At 34.9% G+C, this 21,607-nt stretch overlaps 3 protein-coding genes across 3 annotated transcripts; 2 read left to right on the top strand and 1 right to left on the bottom strand.

Annotated features, from left to right (window-relative positions):
- The first annotated feature begins 7,747 nt into the window (after positions 1–7,747).
- Positions 7,748–8,632, top strand: LOC132312451 (copper transport protein CCH-like). Its single transcript, XM_059810824.1, has 3 exons — positions 7,748–7,904; positions 8,165–8,240; positions 8,346–8,632. The coding sequence occupies exons 1-3, from the start codon at positions 7,896–7,898 to the stop codon at positions 8,492–8,494; spliced, it is 234 nt and encodes a 77-aa protein (XP_059666807.1). The 5' UTR covers positions 7,748–7,895; the 3' UTR covers positions 8,495–8,632.
- Positions 8,633–10,144: 1,512 nt separating this feature from the next.
- On the top strand, positions 10,145–13,229 carry LOC132314458 (cation/H(+) antiporter 15-like). Its single transcript, XM_059813322.1, has 2 exons — positions 10,145–11,797; positions 11,885–13,229. The coding sequence occupies exons 1-2, from the start codon at positions 10,904–10,906 to the stop codon at positions 13,115–13,117; spliced, it is 2,127 nt and encodes a 708-aa protein (XP_059669305.1). The 5' UTR covers positions 10,145–10,903; the 3' UTR covers positions 13,118–13,229.
- Positions 13,230–14,510: 1,281 nt separating this feature from the next.
- LOC132312450 (protein RETICULATA-RELATED 5, chloroplastic-like) lies at positions 14,511–20,278 on the bottom strand. The gene is made up of 7 exons (XM_059810823.1): positions 19,526–20,278; positions 19,045–19,174; positions 17,879–18,409; positions 16,946–17,053; positions 16,186–16,734; positions 15,357–15,470; positions 14,511–14,888 (listed from the first exon to the last, which is right to left on the bottom strand). The coding sequence occupies exons 1-7, from the start codon at positions 20,209–20,211 to the stop codon at positions 14,742–14,744; spliced, it is 2,265 nt and encodes a 754-aa protein (XP_059666806.1). The 5' UTR covers positions 20,212–20,278; the 3' UTR covers positions 14,511–14,741.
- Between the last annotated feature and the right edge of the window lie 1,329 nt (positions 20,279–21,607).

Below are 21,607 nucleotides of genomic sequence, written 5' to 3'. Positions count from 1 at the left end.
TTATAGTCTGTGTTGTTAGTACCGTGCACCCTGTATTAATAGCTGATTTCCCAAGTAGGGAAAGGAGACACTTAACCACCTTGTGTGAGTCTAAGTGATCACCGTCTATTCTGGTTGAGGTCATATTATACATTGTGTAGTCTCATTAGGGTGTATATAGATATAGTATAATTCTGAAGATTAATGATTAATTTATTTGATTCTCTGATTTGGGTCATAGTAGAGAGGACTTGCTTGTGGGGTTGACCCACAATTGTTGTTATTTCAGGACACGGTCAGTACCCGTTTCAAGGTTGAGGCTTAGCAGTGTGGGACCACCATCCGAACTCATCTACTCTTACGGTCTTGTTCAGGGTAGAAGTTTTATGTATTATGTTGATTTTAGTTTTATGTACTTCCGACGTTGAACTTTCAGGTTTATATTTAGGAATCCTTGACATAGGATTTCCAAGTTGTATAAAGGAGTATTGTATTTAATAAAGGATGGATGGATGTTTTATCATTTAGTTTTCCTTTCCTGTCTAAGTTCTTCTATTATTATCATTTTGTATTCCATGCTTGTATATTACCAATTGTTTTTTATATCCCTCATTTTTCGTGTATAAGCCTGATCAACTTATGCGTGAAAAATGTAGGAGTATCACAATAAACTCTTTCTCTTTCTACAAACTCATGAAATCCACATTTTAAGCTTCATTTTGGACCCTTTCCTTTTAGATGTTGTTGACGCCATAGAAGATAAAGTCAGAGAGCTCGTCAAGGGCTTCGATTTGATCCGAGCAAAGTTCCATTTGGGTGATATTGGAATTTTCAAAATTTGGGGGTTGTAATACCCCTAATTTTAAAAGGATAGTATCGGTATTTATTTACTTGTTTTAACTGTATTTTTACTTATTTAATTTTAATTATTTTTTTAATTATTTAATTGATTATTTGACTAATTGCTTATGTGTTTAATTGAATTAGATATTACTTAATTATTTGATTATGTGTCTATGTATTATTTGTATTTGTCTATGTGTTAATTGTTTAATTAGATTATGTGCTTAAATGGTTTTTTGATTAATTTCAAAGTAAATATTTTCTTTTCTTTTATTATTTTAGTTTTCTTTTATGGTTATGGTTAGTAGTCATGGGCCAACCAATTGAGTCCCATGGATTACTTGAATAGGAGGTTGAATGTGTATGGATTATTACTCATGGATTGTTGTGCATGTATATATATAGATATATATTATATACATATATAAAAAGGAAAGTAATTTATTAATTACTTTTATGGTAAATTGGGCAGTAATATTTAATCTGATGTATATGTTTTATATTTAAATAATAAAAATATACATAAATTTGATACGTGTTATGTTTTAAGTTATTTTATAATATTATGGTAAGTTAAGTATTATTGGATAATCCATTAATAAATAATGGAATGTGTATAATTTATTTATTTAAGAAAGATATACATAAATTATATACGTAACATATTTACTTACCTTTTTTAATATATATAAAAGGGAAAGTAATTTATTAATTACTTTTATGGTAACTTGGGTAGTAATATTCAATCTGATGTATATGTTTTATATTTAAATAGTAAAAATATACATAGATTTGATACGTGTTATGTTTTAAGTTACTTTATAATATTATAGTAACTTAAGTATTATTGGATAATCCATTAATAAATAATGGGATGTGTATAATTTATTTATTTAATAAAGATATACATAAATTATATACGTAACATATTTTACTTACCTTTTTAATATTTTAATATTTATTTTTTTAAGTTGACTTGGATTGGAAAAAGAGTTAGGGCTATTTTATTTAGCCTATAAATATATAGCTATAGGTTGTAAAAGGGGGTTAAAAAATATTCACGTAATGTATTCTAGAGAGAGAGTTAGAGAGGGAATGAGGAAAAAAACCCTGTAGAGAGAAGATCAAGGAAGAAGAAGTTTAACTTTCGATCCAAAAGTTTAAGGCAAGTTCTTCTTCTATCTTTTTCGCTTTGATTCGTGTTTCTGTACATGCCTAGGAAATTTCAGGATTTATTAAACACATAAAATTAAATAATTATGCATGTTTAATTGGGTTAGAACATAGGTTTTATGAAATTGGTTCATATCTGTTCTTGTGTTATGAATTGATAAAATGCATGATTTTGATTTGATTTCTTATGTGAATTTTTACATGTTTAAATTACGTATTTTTCATATCTGTGGAATGATGGAACGTAAAAACATGCCTAGGATTCCTAAACATTAAATAGGGACTAGGTTTGGGTTTTAATAAATTTAAATAAACTCAATCATAATGATGCTTGCTATTTGAATGTTTTAAACAAACGAATGGATTTAATCTTTTAAAATATTTTAGCAATTGAGATTAAATGTGTAGGATGAATTGGATATAGAGAATCCTTATTTAACGGTATAATAAAATATCATCATGCATAAGATTCAGTTTGTGTAAGACATATGATATAGGAAGTTTAAAGAAATAATAAGTCATTCCTATTATGTGATAACTTGATATCATATTTATCATAGTTATTTATGGAATATTTGATATATTTTCTTAATTGTTACATCAATTGTTGGATTGTGTGGTTTAATGCACCGGTATGCGACGGTGGCATTCTAGGGATGGATTAACTTATCAGTTAAGTCCTACCTATTTTATATAAAGGAATGGATTAACTAAAATGTTAAATCCTACTTATATTTAAGTCAGGTCAGCTGAACAAGTTGAATGACTTATGGAGGATTAATTTATTATATAAGGGAATGAATTAACTAAAATGTTAAGTCCTATTTATATTCAAGTTAGGTCAACTGAACAAGTTGAATGACTTATGGAGGATTAATTTATTCTTCTTTATTCTTTTGTACTCTGTGTTCGTTTATTATCAATTTGTTTTGATATCCTCGGGTATTCGGGCGTGGGCCTGGCCAACCCGCATTCGGAAACTCGGAGGTATCACAGGGGTTTTGCTCTTAAAAGAGGTAGAGTTGTCTGATTGGTTTATTCCTTAATTTTGTAGATAATTTCATGTTTTTCCCTATCTCTAATATACCAATTTGATGTTTATTTGGATGATTCCAGGGTTTATACATGTTGAATATTATTGCAATTTGTTGTAATGTATATGACTATGTGGTTGAATGTTGCAAAAATTTAAATAATATGTTGCCTAAGGTGGTATGTGAAAATTTTCATAATCAAAACATGCTAAATGCGATGGCAATGTGTTGATTGTGTGTAAATTGCCGATATTGCTTTCCTATGACATTGTGACCAATAAATGTAGTCTTGTTATGAATATGAATTGCTTAAAAAAAAAAAAACTGAGAAAACATGTTAATAAGTGGAACGGTTTAAGATTTTTATGTTCTTTCACATGGCATTAACATCATTTTATAATCATATGAGATGGGTGTGTGTAGAGGCATGTGTAGGAATGTAAAGGGACGAATTTACAAATTTTGAGAAGTTTTGAGAAAATGTTTTCTCAAACCCGGCCTTGGGGAGGAACCCCTTTGTCAGCGGTGCTAGTTAGCTAATAGGGATACGGGAGGTACTTGTGAGAAATTTATAGCGACTCGAGCCCCAAATGACAGTTTGGAGGTACCCTCCATCAGGGACGATAGTAGAATTCTTCTTAAGGATCAAGTAAGGTACCCGAGGTTCGGTTATCTTGTGCGTTTTCGGTGCGAGTGTGTGGATATGCGGGGATGCGTGTGTAGTTTACGGTTGCATAATGCATTTCCATGCATGACATTGTTTGAAAATGATGGTTAATACTATTGATGATCTAAATGGTGTAATTGAGACCCCTAGCATGACCCCGTCTTCATTTCTCTATTCTTTGCGTGTAAAGCATGTTGTTATTTACTTTGCTTGAGGAGATGCCACTTAGGCAATCTTTACGGTGTCTTGTGCTCACCCTCTACATTTTTCAAGAACTGAGAAAGAAATAATAGACAATCCTCAACCTCATACACAATGACATTGAGGACAATCCTCAACCTCATACACAATGACATTAAGGACACCTTTTGTTGACTAGAGGTTAGTATTGTGATGTATGATTGTATTTGATGTAGAAATGGGAACTATAATCAAATATGTATATTTTGCCCTAAGCTAGTGTATGAAGGCTATCTTTATGTATTTTGTGGATGAAAATAGTATTGAGACCGTTTTGTATCTTTTTGTGGTTTCTTTAGGATTTTCTAATCCATTGATGTAATTTGAACCGTTTTGATAAAGAAATGATGTAATTGTATCTATTTTGTTACGTGGATGATAAATTGTCGTTACTTTCATTTAAATGCATGAATGTTATTTCATTATTAAAGTCGTGTTTCTTTGCGAGTTGGGACAGGTTTGGCATGACCTAAGTGGTTAATTCACGACTTAAGATGGATGGTTACCATAGAGAGGCTAAATGACCATTTTAGGGTTTCTACGACCGGTCATAGGGAGGTAGATCTTATACTTGGAATTTTCATGCCATGTTATTGTAGAGCGGTGAGTTTCCTACGACCAGACGTAGCCCTTTTGCCTCAGCCAATTTTCCATCTTTCTCTCTTTTTCGCACTTAAGCCTGGAACTTCATGAAACGTATCCTAATACTATTTAATGACTCTTAATCACTTAATGGATTATAATAAACCTGGTAAAGGACCTAATGACTTAGATTAGCCATTTTGTCCTTGGATTATCTCGAGTTCGGGTAAGGACCCAGTTAGCAATTCAGACCCTCAGGTTTGGGTCGTTACATCTCCATACATATTTGTGTGATAATATGATGATGATGCTTCCACTGTGTGTGTTGAATGAGATATTTAACTCTCAACAATAGCCAACTGTTGAGTTGAATGAGTTAGAGGGAGTTAATATCCCTAACAATCACAACATTAAAATAACTTGATGAACACACATTCTTGTTGGATTTTTTGGCTCGAATTTGGTGTGCAAGTAATGTTCTGGGATAAGTGAATAAGTTCAAGTTGTTTAGAACCAATTCAAAATTTTCTTAAACTGGTTTGATATGATTGTAACCCTAATTGAACCAGTTCAAGAAAAGTTGAACAAGTTTGAAATGGAAGGCATAAGACTGATATGGTAACTCTTTATAAGCAAGTTGTGGAATACTTGTTCAACAAAGAATTAAGTTTAAAGACTCTATAAATAGAGATGGGTTTGGGTAGAGAGATATAGAGAGAAGAGAGAAAAGATGTAAGGGGTTTAGGGGTATGTATAGTGTGGAGAGGGGAGACTATATGTAATTCTCGAGTATATAAATGTAGCCTCAAAATAAATGAGAGAGTGAATGGGGTTTTGACATCAGGTTGTATATTCTCTTCTTTAATTTATGATAGTGAAATCTCTCTGTCCATAGACGTGTCCTAGAGTTGGGTGAACCATGTAAAATATTGTCTTGTGCGTGAATGTTTATGATTGTTTTCTCCATATATGCTTGTGTGATGATGATGCTTCCGCTATGTGTGATGAAAGAGGAATTTAACTCTTAACAATAACTGACCGTTGAGTGGGTTGGAGGGAGTTCATTTTCCCCAACAATCTTTATTATTATTATTATTGTCATAATTATTTATAATGGCGGGAGTCCTCATTTCCTTGTGGGGGATTAATCTAGTCAAATAATCGCAATCATTCAAGTAAATTCAGGTAGAAGATACTAAGGGTTATAGTTCAGTGGTACTTATTCACTTTCCAAAGAGAAAAGTCGAGAGTTCAAATCCCATAGGAGCATACGAATGTGTACTCCTTGCCATAAAAAATAAAAAAAAAATAAAATCTCAACTAGAAATTTTTTGACAATCAAGAATTGAACACAGGACCTTTAGGTATGTTAAGATATTTTATGCCAACTCAGTTATTCCGTGAGAGTTCCAAAAAAAAAAAAAAAAAAAGAGGCAAACTACCTCATGGTTCACACAGGGAAAAAAAAAAGAGAGAAATAATAAAAAGGTAAAGTACACTTTATCTCCTGTGCGGTTTGGACAAATTATAAATGGGTAAACAGTTCAGTTTTTATTACTTTGACCTTCCATGAAATTTAGTGTGTGTACTTAGTGATAACTCTTACATTTCTTTTCGACAAACGTGTTAACTAAATTTTATAAAACGATAAATTTGTCATTCTCTTAGTATAAAATATAATATAATATATTTATTATAATTTAAGAGTATTATTATTTTTTCACACTAAAATTATATTTCGACCGTGGGCAGCCGTAGGGGTTCCTAAAATGAGGAACCGTTGAGATTCGGTTCAGTTCCGGTTCTGGTCTCACGGTTCGGTTTCGGAACCAAACCAAACCGTAATACATATATATATATTTGATTATATTATTAGTAATTCTAAACCAAAAAAAAATATATATTTTTAGGGCAAATCATTTCAGCCTCCCCAATCGCCTACATCTCTATTCTCGTTCTCGACTTTGAACTTCTCTCTCTCTCTCTGCAATCGCCTACATCTCTATTCTCGTTCTCGACTTTGAACTTCTCTCTCTCTCTCTCTGCAACTGCAAACTACAAAATCTACAAGAATCAGAAGTTCAAAACCCATATATTTCACTTTATCTATCCGTCTACAAGAATCAAAAGTTCAAAACCCATATCGGCATATCATTTCAGATTGTTCAAAAAATCAAAACTCATATATTTCAGTTTCCATCACCCGCTGTTCCAGTTCGGGTTCGCCGTTCACAAGCTTCAGCCGCCGTCTCTCAACTCTCAAGCTTGCCCCCCTCTCTCTGCAACTGCTAACTTGTATGTATGGGTTTTGTTTTATTTATTTATTTTTTTTTCCCTAAATCAATTAATCAAGGTCTGTAAGATTGTAATTCTTGTTTTGCGAACTAAATCCTATTCTATTTCTTCTTTCTTTTTTCTTTTTTTTTGGTACCAAAATGACCTTTCATATTAAGCCTTGGAAGAAAGAGGGGTGGCCGGAGATTTGCAAAGCTCTTAGAAAATTTAGGTTTCCATTGTAGCAGTCAACGACAGTCAACGGTTCCTTGGAACCGAACCGTGAATGATAGTTCAATTCGGTCCGGTTTCAGATCTCAACGGTTTCAGTTCTGAACCAAATCGGATCGAACAGGACCGTGTACATCCCTAGACAGGCGAGTATAAAAAAGATTAAAATAACAAATAAAAAATTGTCCCTCTTGGGCAAGTAAAATTTGTCCGGTTAGGAAGACGTAACGATGAAAGCTGTCACAAATGAAAATTGATGGGTGCCTCCCAGCTCAATACCAATGATTACATAGAATTATCACCTTTCTTTATTCCCTCTTTTTCCTCTTATTATGAATGTATAGAAATAGAAGAAAAGTGAATTCATAAAGCCTTGTATTGTGCCTCACATTACATCAATAATATTATTGGAACATTAAACGGGTATTTGTATCTTTAATTATTAAAAAAGGTTATATTTTAAAGTGGAATAAAATTTAGTTTTATAATGTCAATTTATGGTTTAGATTTCAATAGTGCTATTGAAAAATAGGCAAAGTTCCCTTCTTTTGTTGCATCCAAACCTGACAAAAACATCATTTTGGGCCGCTCACTTTGTGTGGACATTGATTTCCCAGAAGTCAACAAAGAAAAAATAAAGTTAGCTTTTGGAAAAGTTAAGTCTCTATCAATAAAGAATGGAATCAATACCTAACCTCAGTTTCTACTCATTTAAACGCATTTGTGGACTCACAGACACAAAAATCAAAAGCACTTTCCCACTTCTTCCTTCTCTCAGCTACTAAGAGAGCTTCACACAAGTGAAACCACAAACCCTGAATTTCAACTCAGCAAATCTACACTCTCCAAATCTTCCAAACTCACCAATCCATATGGGAAATGTAAGTACCTCAACTCTACACTATTAAGTATTGAAAGCCGAGAAGTCTAGTTCAGGAATTTCTATCCCTTGAATGCATCGGTTAAGATCAAAGCTTTGATCTTATCTGATGCATTCAAGGGATAAGAACCTTTAGCTAGCTTTCTCGGTTAGACTGTTAGATCTGAATAACATTGTCCATGTAAGTAATTCATTATTCTCTCTTTGCTATGTTTATTTTGATGAATGATGACACTGGGCGATTCAAATGGCATGCACTAGGTGGTGGAATTGAAGGTAGGGTTGCATTGTGACGAGTGCATCAGAAAAATCCTGAAAGCCATCAAGAAGATGGATGGTATATTTCACATCACCTAATCTTTACAAGTCCTTAAATTTTAATTATCCGAAACTGTTCATCTTCAACCCATGTCTCAAGATTTTTTAATTTTCGGCTTAGCAGAAATCGAAACATACGATGTTGACACACAGCTGAATAAGGTCATAGTTTCCGGCAACGTGACGGCAGAAGAAGTCATCAGAGTTCTTCACAAGATTGGGAAGGCAGCAAGCACTTGGGAGGAACATGAAATGAAGCCTGAGAACCAGTAAAACACACACATCTCACACAACATTTTATCAGTTGTAAGCATGGAGATTTCCAAGTTCATCTACTAACGAATAGAGAATTATTAAGTACTAATATAGTATTGTAGTTTGATCTTAGTAATATTTATCTTATTTTTCAGATATGTTGGAGCCATTTTTTCTTTTCCATTGTTATAATATATATATATATATATATTAATGTACTCTTCCTAGAGTAAAATCATTCTGTTTGGATATATCTTAATCCAATCTGTCATGAAAATTTAGATACTAGCTTTCCGTAAATTTGATGAATGAAAATCTTGGTGTTGACCACTAAATTCGAAGGCTCTGCCAATTCAAAAATTGTTTAACGCAAGTGTGCTAGAACCAATAGGCTTGGTTCAAAATTAAAACAGGGTGGTCGAACTTTGTCTTTTTGAAGAAATAAATCATTAACACGTAATTTGCCAAAATGAGTGCCAACACTAGGTTAAGGTGGTTGATGATCGATGTAATTTGTGTTACAGGGAGTGAAACTGTAATCTAATAACGAGGCCAACAATGTATATTAAGCTCTAAAACTGTATTACGAAATGTTGCAATCAATCTTGTGTCTGAGGAGGCAAAAATATCACAAAGTACATAAAAAGGAAAAAAATGAGTTTACTTCTGCCAATAGTGCTTGGTAACCAAATCAGTAATGTTGCGTTTGATAACACCAAATCAAAGAATGAGGAAGAAGAAAATGCATTTTTGAAACATTTATCCGTGTTAATGTAAGCTCTGTTTTGGACCTAAAAACCTGCCCAGAATTTCGGAATTAAATCAATTCACTGTAAGAATCCAATGAAATCCATCATTTTAATGTTTTTAATTAATATTGGTAAAAATTTCGGATGAATTATTTGAATATTTGATCAAGTCTGATTCTTTTTGCCAAATAATAATAATAATAATAATAAATGGAAGCACAAATTTTTTATATTACCAAAAAAAATATTATATTGTCGGGTGAAATGATAAAATAATTGGGTGATAAACATTATTCAGTTAATAAGTAAGAATCTCTCTCCCATATTTCCTCCCACGTAGAGAGATATGAAAGAAATAAATATAAATTAACAATCCTTTAATTTAATTTCTACAGCAATTTAAATCAAAGGAAGGATAGTATCCGTATAAGAGGCATGTGATAGCATATGTAAATTTGTAGACCGCCTACTAATAACCACCTTTGGCTCCAAAACTTGAGCCTCACCATGCCTTTGCACTCTCTCTCTCTCTCTCTCCAACTTCACATTTTCTTCTTCCCCATTTTCCTCTCTCTCTCTCTCTCTCTCTCTCTCTCTCTCTCTCTCACACACACACACACACACACAGCAATGGCAGCAGGCGGCACCATGCTGCTGGCAGAAAACAGGACTCTTGTGTGCCAAGACCCAGGAAGCATCAATTCCTGGGGTGTCTTCATGCATCACAACCCTTTACATTATTCTGCTCCACTTCTGATGATGCAGCTCTCTCTAATTTCCATAACCTCTAAGATTATTGATTTCTGTCTCAGGCCTTTTGGACAATCCAGTATCATCTCACAAATTTTCGTAAGAATTTCTCTTTTCTTCACATTTATGCAGATTATATCTATCTATCTATCTATCTATCTATATATATACACACACACACACATTGTAATCAAATGCAATTTAGTAAATGTAATTCAATACTACTCTGCAACCCAGGATGAGTTATATAGCATATGCATGAAAAAATAATTAAAAGTGGTAGAGGTCACATATAGACACTCGAACCAAATCCCAACCACACACACACAGAAAAAACAACAAATAAGCAATATATCCCTAGAAAAAACAGAATCCCCTGGCATTTAGGAGAAATAAAAAGAAAATTAAGCAAGTCAATGTAATGTAAATAGTTGAAAGTGATGAGCATTACTTTACAGATAAAAGGAACATATTCTATATGGCCTTAAACTAATGAGTAAGGAAAACATATTACCTATGAAGTTAGAACTAGTTATCATAGTAAACTTGAATCATTTTCTGCATCAAACTGTTGTTGAACTAAATTCAAGAAACATCAACATTCAACTATAGATGATAACACCTAACAATTTTAAACTTGACTACTTGGGCATGTAAGATATGACAGCATCATTTTACACACACACAAAAAAACATATTCTATATGATATTAGAACTAGTATAGGAAAAATGATCATTGACTGCATCAAACTGTTGTTGAATTAATTTTTCAAGAAAGATCAACATTCAACTAAAAGTTTTTAAAATTCACTTCCAGGGTGGTATAGTATTTGGACCTTCACTTCTTGGGCATGACGAAGTGATTGCCAGACGGTTATTCCCGGCAACAGGCACCCTGGTACTTGAAACTGTGGCAACATTTGGCCTCATGTACTTCCTTTTCTCAGTAGGAGTGAAGATGGATTCAAGAATGATGGTACGACCAGAGCGCAAGGCAATTACCATAGGGTGCTCAGTAATGTTCACTACATTGGCGTTCACTACTCCAGTATCCCTTCTTCTAAGAAAATATCTCCCCATGGATGATAGCCTTGCAAAAGCGCTTCCAATGATAGCATCATCACAGTTTCTAACACCTTTTGCGAACATCGCTTGCCTACTAGCTGAACTCAAGATTCTAAACACTGACATTGGCCGTCTGGCCATCTCTTCATCCATGTTTTGTGATATCGTTGGTATTAGCATAACAGTAGTTGGTTTATCAATACAAGAAACTAGAGACGGCCAAATAATAACATGCATCTGGGCAATTTTATCAACATTTGCAGTGTTGTTAGGCATTGTGTTCGTCTCCCGACCAGCATTGAAATGGATTCTACGCCGTACACCAGAAGGGAAACCTGTAGGAGAGACGCATATCCATTTCATTCTCGCAGCAGTTCTTGTTGCTAGCTTATTGAGCGAGGTTATTGGCCAACATTTTGTATTCGGAGCGATAGTTTTTGGCTTGTCTGTACCAGATGGACCACCTTTAGGAGCCACCTTATCGTTGAAGATTGATTCCCTTGCTTCAGGATTGCTCTACCCGACCTTTCTCACCGTCAGTGGGCTGAAAACCAATGTCTTCAAAGTTCATCTTCGGTCTTTCTGCATTTTGGGGCTTGTGGTTCTCTGCACTACCCTAGTCAAGATTACAGCAGTTATAGTGCCTGCGTACTTTCTCAACATCCCCATTCGAGAAGGTTTTGTGCTCGGACTCATACTGAATGCAAGAGGCATTTGTGAGCTCATCCTGTACAACTTGTGGATGGATGGTGAGGTGTGAAACACAATACATTTGCTATATCTTTGTCCATTTTCTGAAATTGTTGCTAATCCTAAAATGAACTCAATTTCTTTGTAATAATAGATGCTGACTGATCAAGAGTTCACTCTGGCTGTTATCTCGGTGATAGGAGTGACATCGGTCATATCGCCACTTATAGCAGCCCTCTACAATCCATCTAAGCAACACCTCCCGATCAAGAGAACGACCATCCAACATGCCAAGCACGACACAGAGCTACGGATACTGATTGGCATCCATAACCAAGACAATATCCCTTCATTGATAAACCTGTTAGAAGCTTCCAATGCAACTGAAGAGAGCCACATTGCAGTCATAGCAGTACTCCTTGTGCCGCTTGTTGGCCGGAGCACCCCCGTCCTCATAGAGCACCAACCTGAACAAAACCTTGAACACAGTATGGCCAGATCCAATCACATAATCAATGCCTTGCGACATTTTGAGCTCTACAATGAAGGCTTTGTCACCATCAAATCATTCACTTCACTCACATATCACCACATTATGTATGACGACATTTGCAGGGTGGCACGTGACCAAAATGCCACCATTGTGATTCTGCCCTTTCATAAGCAATGGGCCATTGATGGCTCCATTGCATCAGCGAACCGTCACACCCGAGCCATGAACCACAAGATCATGGACATAGCACCATTTTCAGTTGGAATCCTCATCGACCGGGGAGTTCTAAACAGCTCAATGTCCATCTTAAATACTCAATCAGAATATCATGTGGCTGTGATCTACATTAGCGGTGCAGATGACGCAGAGGCACTGTCTTATGCTGCTCGCATGGTGACACACGGAAATATCACTCTAACCATAATTCGCTTCCTCCTTTTCGGATGTGATAACGCTCGAGAACGGAAGCTTGACAATGACTTGATCGAGGAAGTCCGTCATGTCAACATAGGAAATGAAGGTTTCTTCTATGAAGAAGAGGTGGTGAGAAACGGGGTAGGGCTAGCTTCATCTATTAGACAATTGGAAAACTGCTATGACCTAATTATGGTTGGGAGGAACCATCAGGAGTCCCCTCTTCTTATCGGACTTGATGCATGGAGCGAGTGCCCAGAACTTGGTGTCGTTGGTGACTTGCTTGCTTCACCGGATCTTGAGACCACAGCATCGATATTGGTGGTGCAACAACAAAGAATAGGGGGTAATTTAGTCGGCCGCACCGCAAATCCGGACATTCATGACAAAAATCCCCTCAATAGCACGCAATACCAAAGTACAGCAAATACATCCGCAGGCGAAAATATTACATGGACTATTTCAATGAATAGAGTATAGAATTTGTACTGAAACTAGAGTTAGTTCATAAGCAACATTTTGTTTTCATTTTTTGTCCCCAACTCCCCCTAAATCTTTGTTCCCCGTGTCCCCTTTATTTAAGAAATCTTGTTATTCATCTTTATTAATTTTCTAGTGAAGAAAAAAGAAAAACGAAAGGCCAGAAGTGGTGCAAGGGGCGAGGAATTGCTAGACTAAATCTTACAGACGAGGATGGAGAGCCCCTACCTAAGAAGATAATGAGAGGCAATTGTCCCCCATGCCGCAATTATACAGTGCCAATCATTGAGTTCGACTGAGCCCGAAAGATGTCTTTAGTTATTAATGCTGGATTGTCATCATGCTCATCTTTATAATTGGGACAGACATTGCAGAGAGTCGATTTCCACTTCTTCAACCTAAATTCTTGTCTTCTCACTGGTGTCAGGCAGATTGTGAGTATAACTATACACACAGAAGGCACATATTATAGGAGTCCAGTTTTGTTAGCTCATCTTCAGAGGGCAGGATAGTCCTAATAAAATAGTCCTAGTGAAATGTTTGTGATAACTGAAGATGGAAAGGATTAGTTTTGTGTAAATAGCTTTCCTAAGGGTTTTGGTTTCCATTAGGGTGCACAAAAACCGTGGAACCAGTACAAATCGAAAGTTCGTTTCAGTTAGTATTGTGTTCCTGATCATTACTTTGACCGAAAAAGAAATTGATCTAAACATCTATGCCTGGAATGTACTGCACAGTGCCCTTTCCCTGAGCTATCTCCGTTAGGCGCACAGCATATTCTTAACAATATCTCAACCCAGTTACCAGTGGACACAAACTTTTTGATTTTCGTTCACAAATCTTTCCCTATCTTGCTATGTCTTCCTAATTCCAATCATCGACCTAGTTCCACATATCGTGGTCACTGCAAGTGCGCACACAAAAATTCCTATAATCTCAAGTACACCCGGGAGATGCTTTATCAAACTCATTCCTAAACTCCGATGACATCCCACATTTAAGAATAATGCAAGTGCACTCTGCATTAGACATCGTACACTATATACTAATTTGTAACTAGTAGTAACATTAGGTAGCCTAGAAGATGATTTTCTGGAATTGGATCATTCAACATTTCGCTGTACATTCACCAGTAGAAGAAACATGGAAGCTGAAGGGAGTAATATACTACAAAGATCGCAGCAATAACAAATTAATATAGTATCACTGCATTAGGCTTGCAATCCAAATAATAAATTGTATCACATATAGATTATTCAGCATTAGAAAGATGCGATCTATCAACCCAAATGGCCAAGATTTGACATGGTTTTTGATGAGATGATATGGTTTTCTTTTCAACAATTGTGCCAATTTATACCATGGTGATTAAACTCAAAAAATATGTAAGTGATTAAACTCAAAAAAATATGTTAATCAAGTATTCCCAATCTAAGCTCCAAGTGAATATCCTGGTTAGCTTAATCTAGTGTATCGCCATGTGTGCTGGCTAAAACTTAAAAGAACTACTTTGAAGAATTTACACTTTGGGACTACAAAAAAACACATACAGCATATAGATTGGAATTCACGTATTACAGATTATGCCAGAACTTTACAAACTATATGAAGTGAAATTATCACCTCATTGATTCTTCATTTCATCAACACTGGCTTCTTCTGAAGTTTTACATTCTAGTGCAGCATGATTTGGAGAATCTGGAGTTTGGAAAGAGGGTGTTTTGCTCTTCCGAGTCTGCAATCCTGTAAACCGTGCAAGATTGACCCATTGCTGCACCATTTGGGATACAAAATTAAACCAACAGTAAGCAAGAGAAATAATTCAATTGCACTAGTGATAGTGCTGGCGAAAATTAAGCGAAAATGATGGATTAATGCTGGAAGATATTGAAACGTGCAATTTATCAGTTCAATAAGGCTTGATTACGTGCCAGAAGCACCAATGAATATCAACTCCACTTGCATAACCACCACCAATTACCAATACTTTATATACTGTTCAAACAGTTCTACGGACATACAGAAAAGAAATAGCATGCCAATACATTGTAGTCTCTCTAGTCAAAAGTACATACGTATCTATCATCTCGACTCAAATTTCAAAACTTAGTAATTAAAAAAGATGCAACTATCTGGCAAGAACAATCATGATATTGATGTCACGGTTAGAAAATAAACCAAAAAAGTAAAAACAAGGAGATAAACGCTAGAACTTCAAGGGAACTAAAGTGTAACTAACCTGGGTTCCCCAATAGGAGTTGATTGTCCGAACAAAAAAAGATAGCATATTTACAAGAACTGTTTGAGAAGCAAATTGGTCAGAAATTCTATGCTCCACTATTCCAGCAATAACCTGCATTAAATTATATTTTGATATCAATCTCAGACACACACTTAAGCTTGAAACATCAAAAACATATAGAAATTCTTTCTTGTGGTAAAGGAGATTGACATCTACATTGTCATCATATTGTTCAATAATTCATGATTAGGTAATCATTCCATAGATAGGCAAATGTAACATCAACCTAAGCTTGTAGCCTGAGTATTTTGGAATGTTGATAGCACCAGAGACAACACCATGCAAATTTTTGGCTTAAAAGGAAATGTCTCAGAAGATAACTCATATTATGGGTTTAACAATTATGACATGGGAACACTCGCTAAGAAATGTGTGGCCCTTCATTATATTTTATCATAATGAATAAGCTAAACACATTACGAGCACTAACTCAATAAGAGGAGCCCCATCTACTAGATCTTTTAGACCAATATCAACCATGTGTAACCTAGCCGGTCATTTATGAACACTCTATTGACTGATCCCTGATTGGTCAGGATTATCTGCTCAGGTCATTTTCCAAAACAGATTCCTTTTGTAGGACCATCTTTAGTGAATCCAGCACATAAGCAAAAGAAAATAAACCAGAATTTCGTTGACACCATGAATGGTGTAGACATTACTGATTACCTCTATCTTATGCTCTCTTGAAATACATTTTCTTTTGAACATAAACAGACATATAAAAAATAAAAATAAAAAACATGAGCACCGCTATTCACTCTACCTGATAACGAAGATTTGCCGATGTTCCAAGAAAGAATCCATATACAACTGCAGTTTTAAATATTGGTAATCTTTTATTCTTTAGATTTGTAGCAACTGCTGGGTTCAGTAATCTGCGTACTGCGTACAAAATATTTGACGCAGCCACAGTCCCAATACTTGAAATAAAACCAACGCTGGCAAGTTTTAAACCACCAAAAAGCACCGATGCAACTCTATGACTCAAATTCCAATCCTTTCCAGCCAGAGTCTTTTGAAATGCATTATCAGGAATGGACCCAAGAAGACCCTTAAATGCTTCCATGCTATCAGTTGTATCCATCTGATCAGCAAATGAAAAGAAAGACAGAGTTGGAGCTGGAAGCCATACGGTGAAAAAGTCGACAACTGATCCCCTGACAGTATCCGTAATAACATAGTCAAGTTCTTCAAAGAAATTCTCTTTACGCCTCTCATACTGTGCTAGGAGAGTAGTTGTAATTGATATAGCTTCTTCTATAGCTAATCTATGTAAGAACTTTGGATCTGCCAATAATCTCTCCCTGAAACCCTGCATCACTAAGATGAGCTGTTGTCAACATTGAGCACCTAATCAACGATACATTTGGTTTTTAATTGTTCTCACATCATCACAAAGAAAAAATATAAATTGTGATTCTCCCACATGCACATTGTGTCTAAATTTACAATGATACATAATAAAATTTTAAGGTTGAAAGCCTTGAATACCAAACAAAGATTAATTACAAAACCAAGCCTACCTGGAACCGATGTGTGAGTTCTGAAATAATAGGATATTGCTCCAGATCAAAGAAATTTTGTAGCACTTCAGGAGATACCAAGCCAAGATCAAGTCCTTTTTGAAGGTCCTGATAAGAGTATGTCACAATATTTAGTCAATCATACAATACTTATCTTGTGGATTTTATCTTATCAGTGATGACATAAAATGTTAGTTCTATAAGATTTGGTTATATGAAGCTAGCATGACATCAGAATTAATTTTTAAAACAATGGCATGAACAACAAATCATTGATAATGAAATCATTGATCTATTCAAAGACTAAAAATATCAACTAAGATACAATGTCATTTCCGCAATCTCTATCCAATGTTGCTTTCACAATGAACTCACACATTTCTTGAGATTGTCATTCCAATTCTCATCAGGTCAAATCATCATAGAGGGGTCTCAAGTCTCTAAATAAGTCATCATTGTGAATTGCTCGCTGTATCTAGAAATTCTAATACGACATTGCACATACATGTGCATAAGGCGCATTAAATTATTGCTCAAAGTGATTTTCCACTCTAATAAATTCAGAAAGAATAATTTTAAAATCAGAAATCTGCAAGTAGACATTTTACGTGTTTGTTCAAGGTCAAGGGTGCACAACACTACCTTTTAATTGATATTCAAAAGATAATAAATTTAAAACAACCACATCAGCAGCACCAAACTTGCCTGCTGAATGCTACGGATCCATTTTCTACATAACAAAATTTAAAAATTATACAGTTGCAAAGAAATTCATCACCAGAAAGGTGTCAAATCAGTAACAGTTCAACTTCCAACAAAGTAGGATCAAACTTTGCAATAATGCACATCTCAAGGAAGCTCAAATCTGAAACTAAGACAACAAAATAGTAAATGCCGCCTTATCACAAGAAATCAGCCATAGGAACAACGTACCTGGGGTAGGGCATCTCGCCTCCGACCAGCTGCATTCATGACTCGGGCAATTTCAGCACGATCAAAGCAGTTTCTACTGCAGGGTCTTGCTGCAGAATACCACAAGAAATCAGCCATAGGAACTTCTCCCTCCCGTCTTATGTATTGCCTTTCAGGGTCGAGTAAAACAACAAATTGATTTTTCTTCTGTATTTTCCTTGAAATTCTTGCTGGTAGTCCAGTCCCTTTTGATCCATATGTTACATGGCTTGCACCTGTCACCACTATGAGCATACCAGAGGCACCGCCATCTACCATTGCTCTTAAGATGATCTGGGACATAGTATAGTCCTCAACCACCCTTGCTTGTGCAGAGAGATATGAGCTTGGCCCAAAGGAAGCATTCTGATTTGGAGAATTCATATCCATTGATGATCTACGAGGGATAGAAGTAAAGCCTGAGATGAAGCCTGAACCAGCTGGAGGAGCATATATCTTACGATCAGCTTTAGAAAGGCCATGAATACCTTCGGCTTGAACAGTCCTTAGGACCTAGACAAACAATCGTATCAAAATAATTAGGAAGTTCTCCGTAATTACAATATCAACTCTTGCACAAACTGAAAAATAAGAGGACAAATTAAGAATAACAAAAAAAAATGGTAAAGTTTGGAAAATAATAAGTAAGGGTTGTAAAAATAGATGTGTATTAAAAATGACCTATAAAATACTTAAAAATAAATAAATAACTAAATAAAATTTGCCATTACAAGCTTAAGATGTAGGTGGGTACCCAAAAGTTGGAAGCATGAATATTCTGTTGCATAGATATGATAGCATTTCTTAGAAGAAAATTGCTAGAAAAGAGCATTAAGTGCTAGGGTTGTCAAAATGTTCACATATGACATAAAGGCTAGCATAAGATATCCTTAATGTAAATTTTTTTTTTTTTTTTTTTTAATCAAAGATTTGAGTGAGGAGAACTCCCATTCCAGGGGAATAAGTGTATGCAGAACTTATCTTCTTAAGCTTAGGGGTTGATATGCCATCTTGAGGTCTTTTATTCTCTCTCATTCAGACTGATTATTATTTTTCTTTGTGTATATTTGTTTAATTATATTCCCTGCCCTGCAAGCATGGACATTTCAGTAATAGATTCACAAATTCACATGGAATTGCACTAGTACCTCAAGTGGAGTACCACAAGCAACTAAACGAACTCCATTATCACGACAATAACTCAAGAGAGGCTCGTATTCCTGCCAGCGCTGAGGAGGCCAATGCGATGCAAAAGACTTTAAGGTTTCTCCATTAATCCTGCCATCATGTGAAGGCTTCAACATAAGCAGCTCAAAAATATATGAATTGATAATTTGATACACAAGAAGAATATATAAACCCCAATAAAGTAAGTAAATGTTACAAAATAAGCATATTCTACAGGATGCATGGAACAAAGCCATATTACTCTAGGCTTCAAAATAGCAATAATAAAGTTCAATAATTAATGAGCTTCATCAGAAACCTTTCAAGCCATTAAACCATTTGAGTCACAAACTAACACATAATCATAAAGTTCACCACAAATCAATCATATAAAAGGTACACTACTCTGTAAATCTCTGTCAGCAACTATCTTAATAACATGATATGTAATAAAGATCATACCTTTTATCCATGAATTGGTCCAGTTGCTCTTGTAGATTGCAAGGAAAAGCTTCCAAAGCCAACGAAATTGGACGCTCCGCTTCAACACACCTTCTTCTCAAATGCCTCACAATCTCAAGCTCCAATTCCTTGTCGTCGCGAATTGGAACTTGTTCGGCTTCGCCAAGATACACAATCCGACCATTCATCAACTTCTCCCAAACCTTCCTCTTATCCTTCCCCACCGCCATCGGCTCTCCGATCACCGTCGCATCATAAATCCTCGAACTTATCACATCCTCCTGCTTCTCCTCCACCTTCGCCTCCGAATTTGCCGCCGTCGTCACAGGAGCCTCCGCAGTCTCCGCCGCCTTCTCAGCCGCCCTCGCCACCGTCGATCGAAGGAAACACGCACCGGTGGCCAGGAACGGCGCGACCAGAACATCTCTCCTTCTCGTGTTCGGATTCCGTTGAACTCCGTCGACATGTTCCGCTTCTTCTGGTGGATTCTGACGACGACCGGCGGCGAGAACAACGTGCCGGTTCCTTTTAGTTGAAATACAGCTGAAAGCATGGTTTTCCGGCGAGAATCGTCGCCGGAGACGGTGTTCGAGTGGAACAGAGACACTACGGCGAGCGGTGTGTAAATGAAGTGGTGCTTTGAAACTGAAGCCTCGGTGAGTGTGCGTGTGCGTGTGGGGCTTCATTTCTTCCACTTTCCAGGTCCAGCTGCTGAGAATAATGTTGCCAAAAGGTCAGCAAACATACTGTCCAACCAACTCTACTTAAATTTTTGTTAATTTGTGCTGACGTGTCGGATATATACAATTTTAGTGGTCAGATCCACCAGTAAACTTGCGGTTCTGGTAGCACCAGATCGTCGTCACAATGCATTTTATTTTCCATTATTTTTGGCACCACATAATATATTCTTTCATTTTTCTTCTACGAGCATCTTATCACGTCAAAATTGAAGTACAAAGTACAATGGTACTTTGAATAATAAGAGCGGATTTATTTCATTTTATTTTTAAACAGAAGAATAAGTTGAGCGTAAAAGAAAAAAAAAAAAAAAGTAAAGTACAGTCTCACCTTTTAATGCTCGGTAAAAAAACACTTAAATAAAATTTATTTATTTTTTAGATAAAGACACCCCTTTGTACGAGAAATTAACCAAATTACCTTTTAACTATTTAAGAGACTTTTTTAACTTTACAATTTAATAAATTGAACCAATCTATCCCCATGAACAATTTATGCATTAAAAAAAAAAAAAAAAAAAAACTTTATATTATTTACTTTATTCTTTTTTTTTTTTGTTATTTACTTTATAAATATTCCAACTTCTTAAAAATGTAGACGTCTAAAATTATTTTTTGATCCAATACATATATTTCATATAAATTATATTTTGTTATTACCTCTTTTTTCTTTCTTTTTTTTTAAACTAAGATGCTTAATTCTTTCATCTAAAAAAATTAAACTAATTTTTTTTTCATAAAAATAAAAAATATGGTACTTGTATAACTTTATGCATTTTAAATTATATATTAAATATTATACATTTTCCAACATAAAAGGGAAAAAATAATAATAATAAAACAAAGGGAAAAAAAAAACAACAAAGGCATGCATAAAGTTACACTGGTACCTATTTTCTTTTATGTTGAAAAATGCATAATATTTTATATATAATTTAAGATGTATAAAGTTATACTGGTATCATATTTTTTATTTTTAAAGAAAAAAGATTGGTTTAATTTTTTTTAAATGAAAGAATTAAGTATCTTAATTAAAATAATAATAATAATAATAAAGTAATAACAAAATATAATTTAATTGAAATATATGTATTGAATCAAAAAATTATTTTAAATGTTTACATTTTTAAGAAGTTGGGAAATTTATAAAGTAAAAAAAAAAAAAAAAAACTTTTTTTATTTTTTTTATGCATAAATTATTCATGAAGGTAGATTGGTCCAATTTATTAAATTGTAAAGTTAAAAAAGTCTCATAAATGGTTGAAGGATAATTTGATCAATTTTTCATATAAAGGGATGTCTTTGTCCATTTTTAAACTTTCAGGGGATCTCTTTATCCAAA

Source organism: Cornus florida, unplaced genomic scaffold, assembly GCF_030987335.1.
Source record: "Cornus florida cultivar Cherokee Brave unplaced genomic scaffold, ASM3098733v1 CherokeeBrave_3.0.0_Hap2_Chr06, whole genome shotgun sequence".
Taxonomy (NCBI): domain Eukaryota; kingdom Viridiplantae; phylum Streptophyta; class Magnoliopsida; order Cornales; family Cornaceae; genus Cornus; species Cornus florida.
The sequence above is the reverse complement of the archived record's forward strand: the minus strand, read 5'-3'. Positions and strand labels throughout refer to the sequence as shown.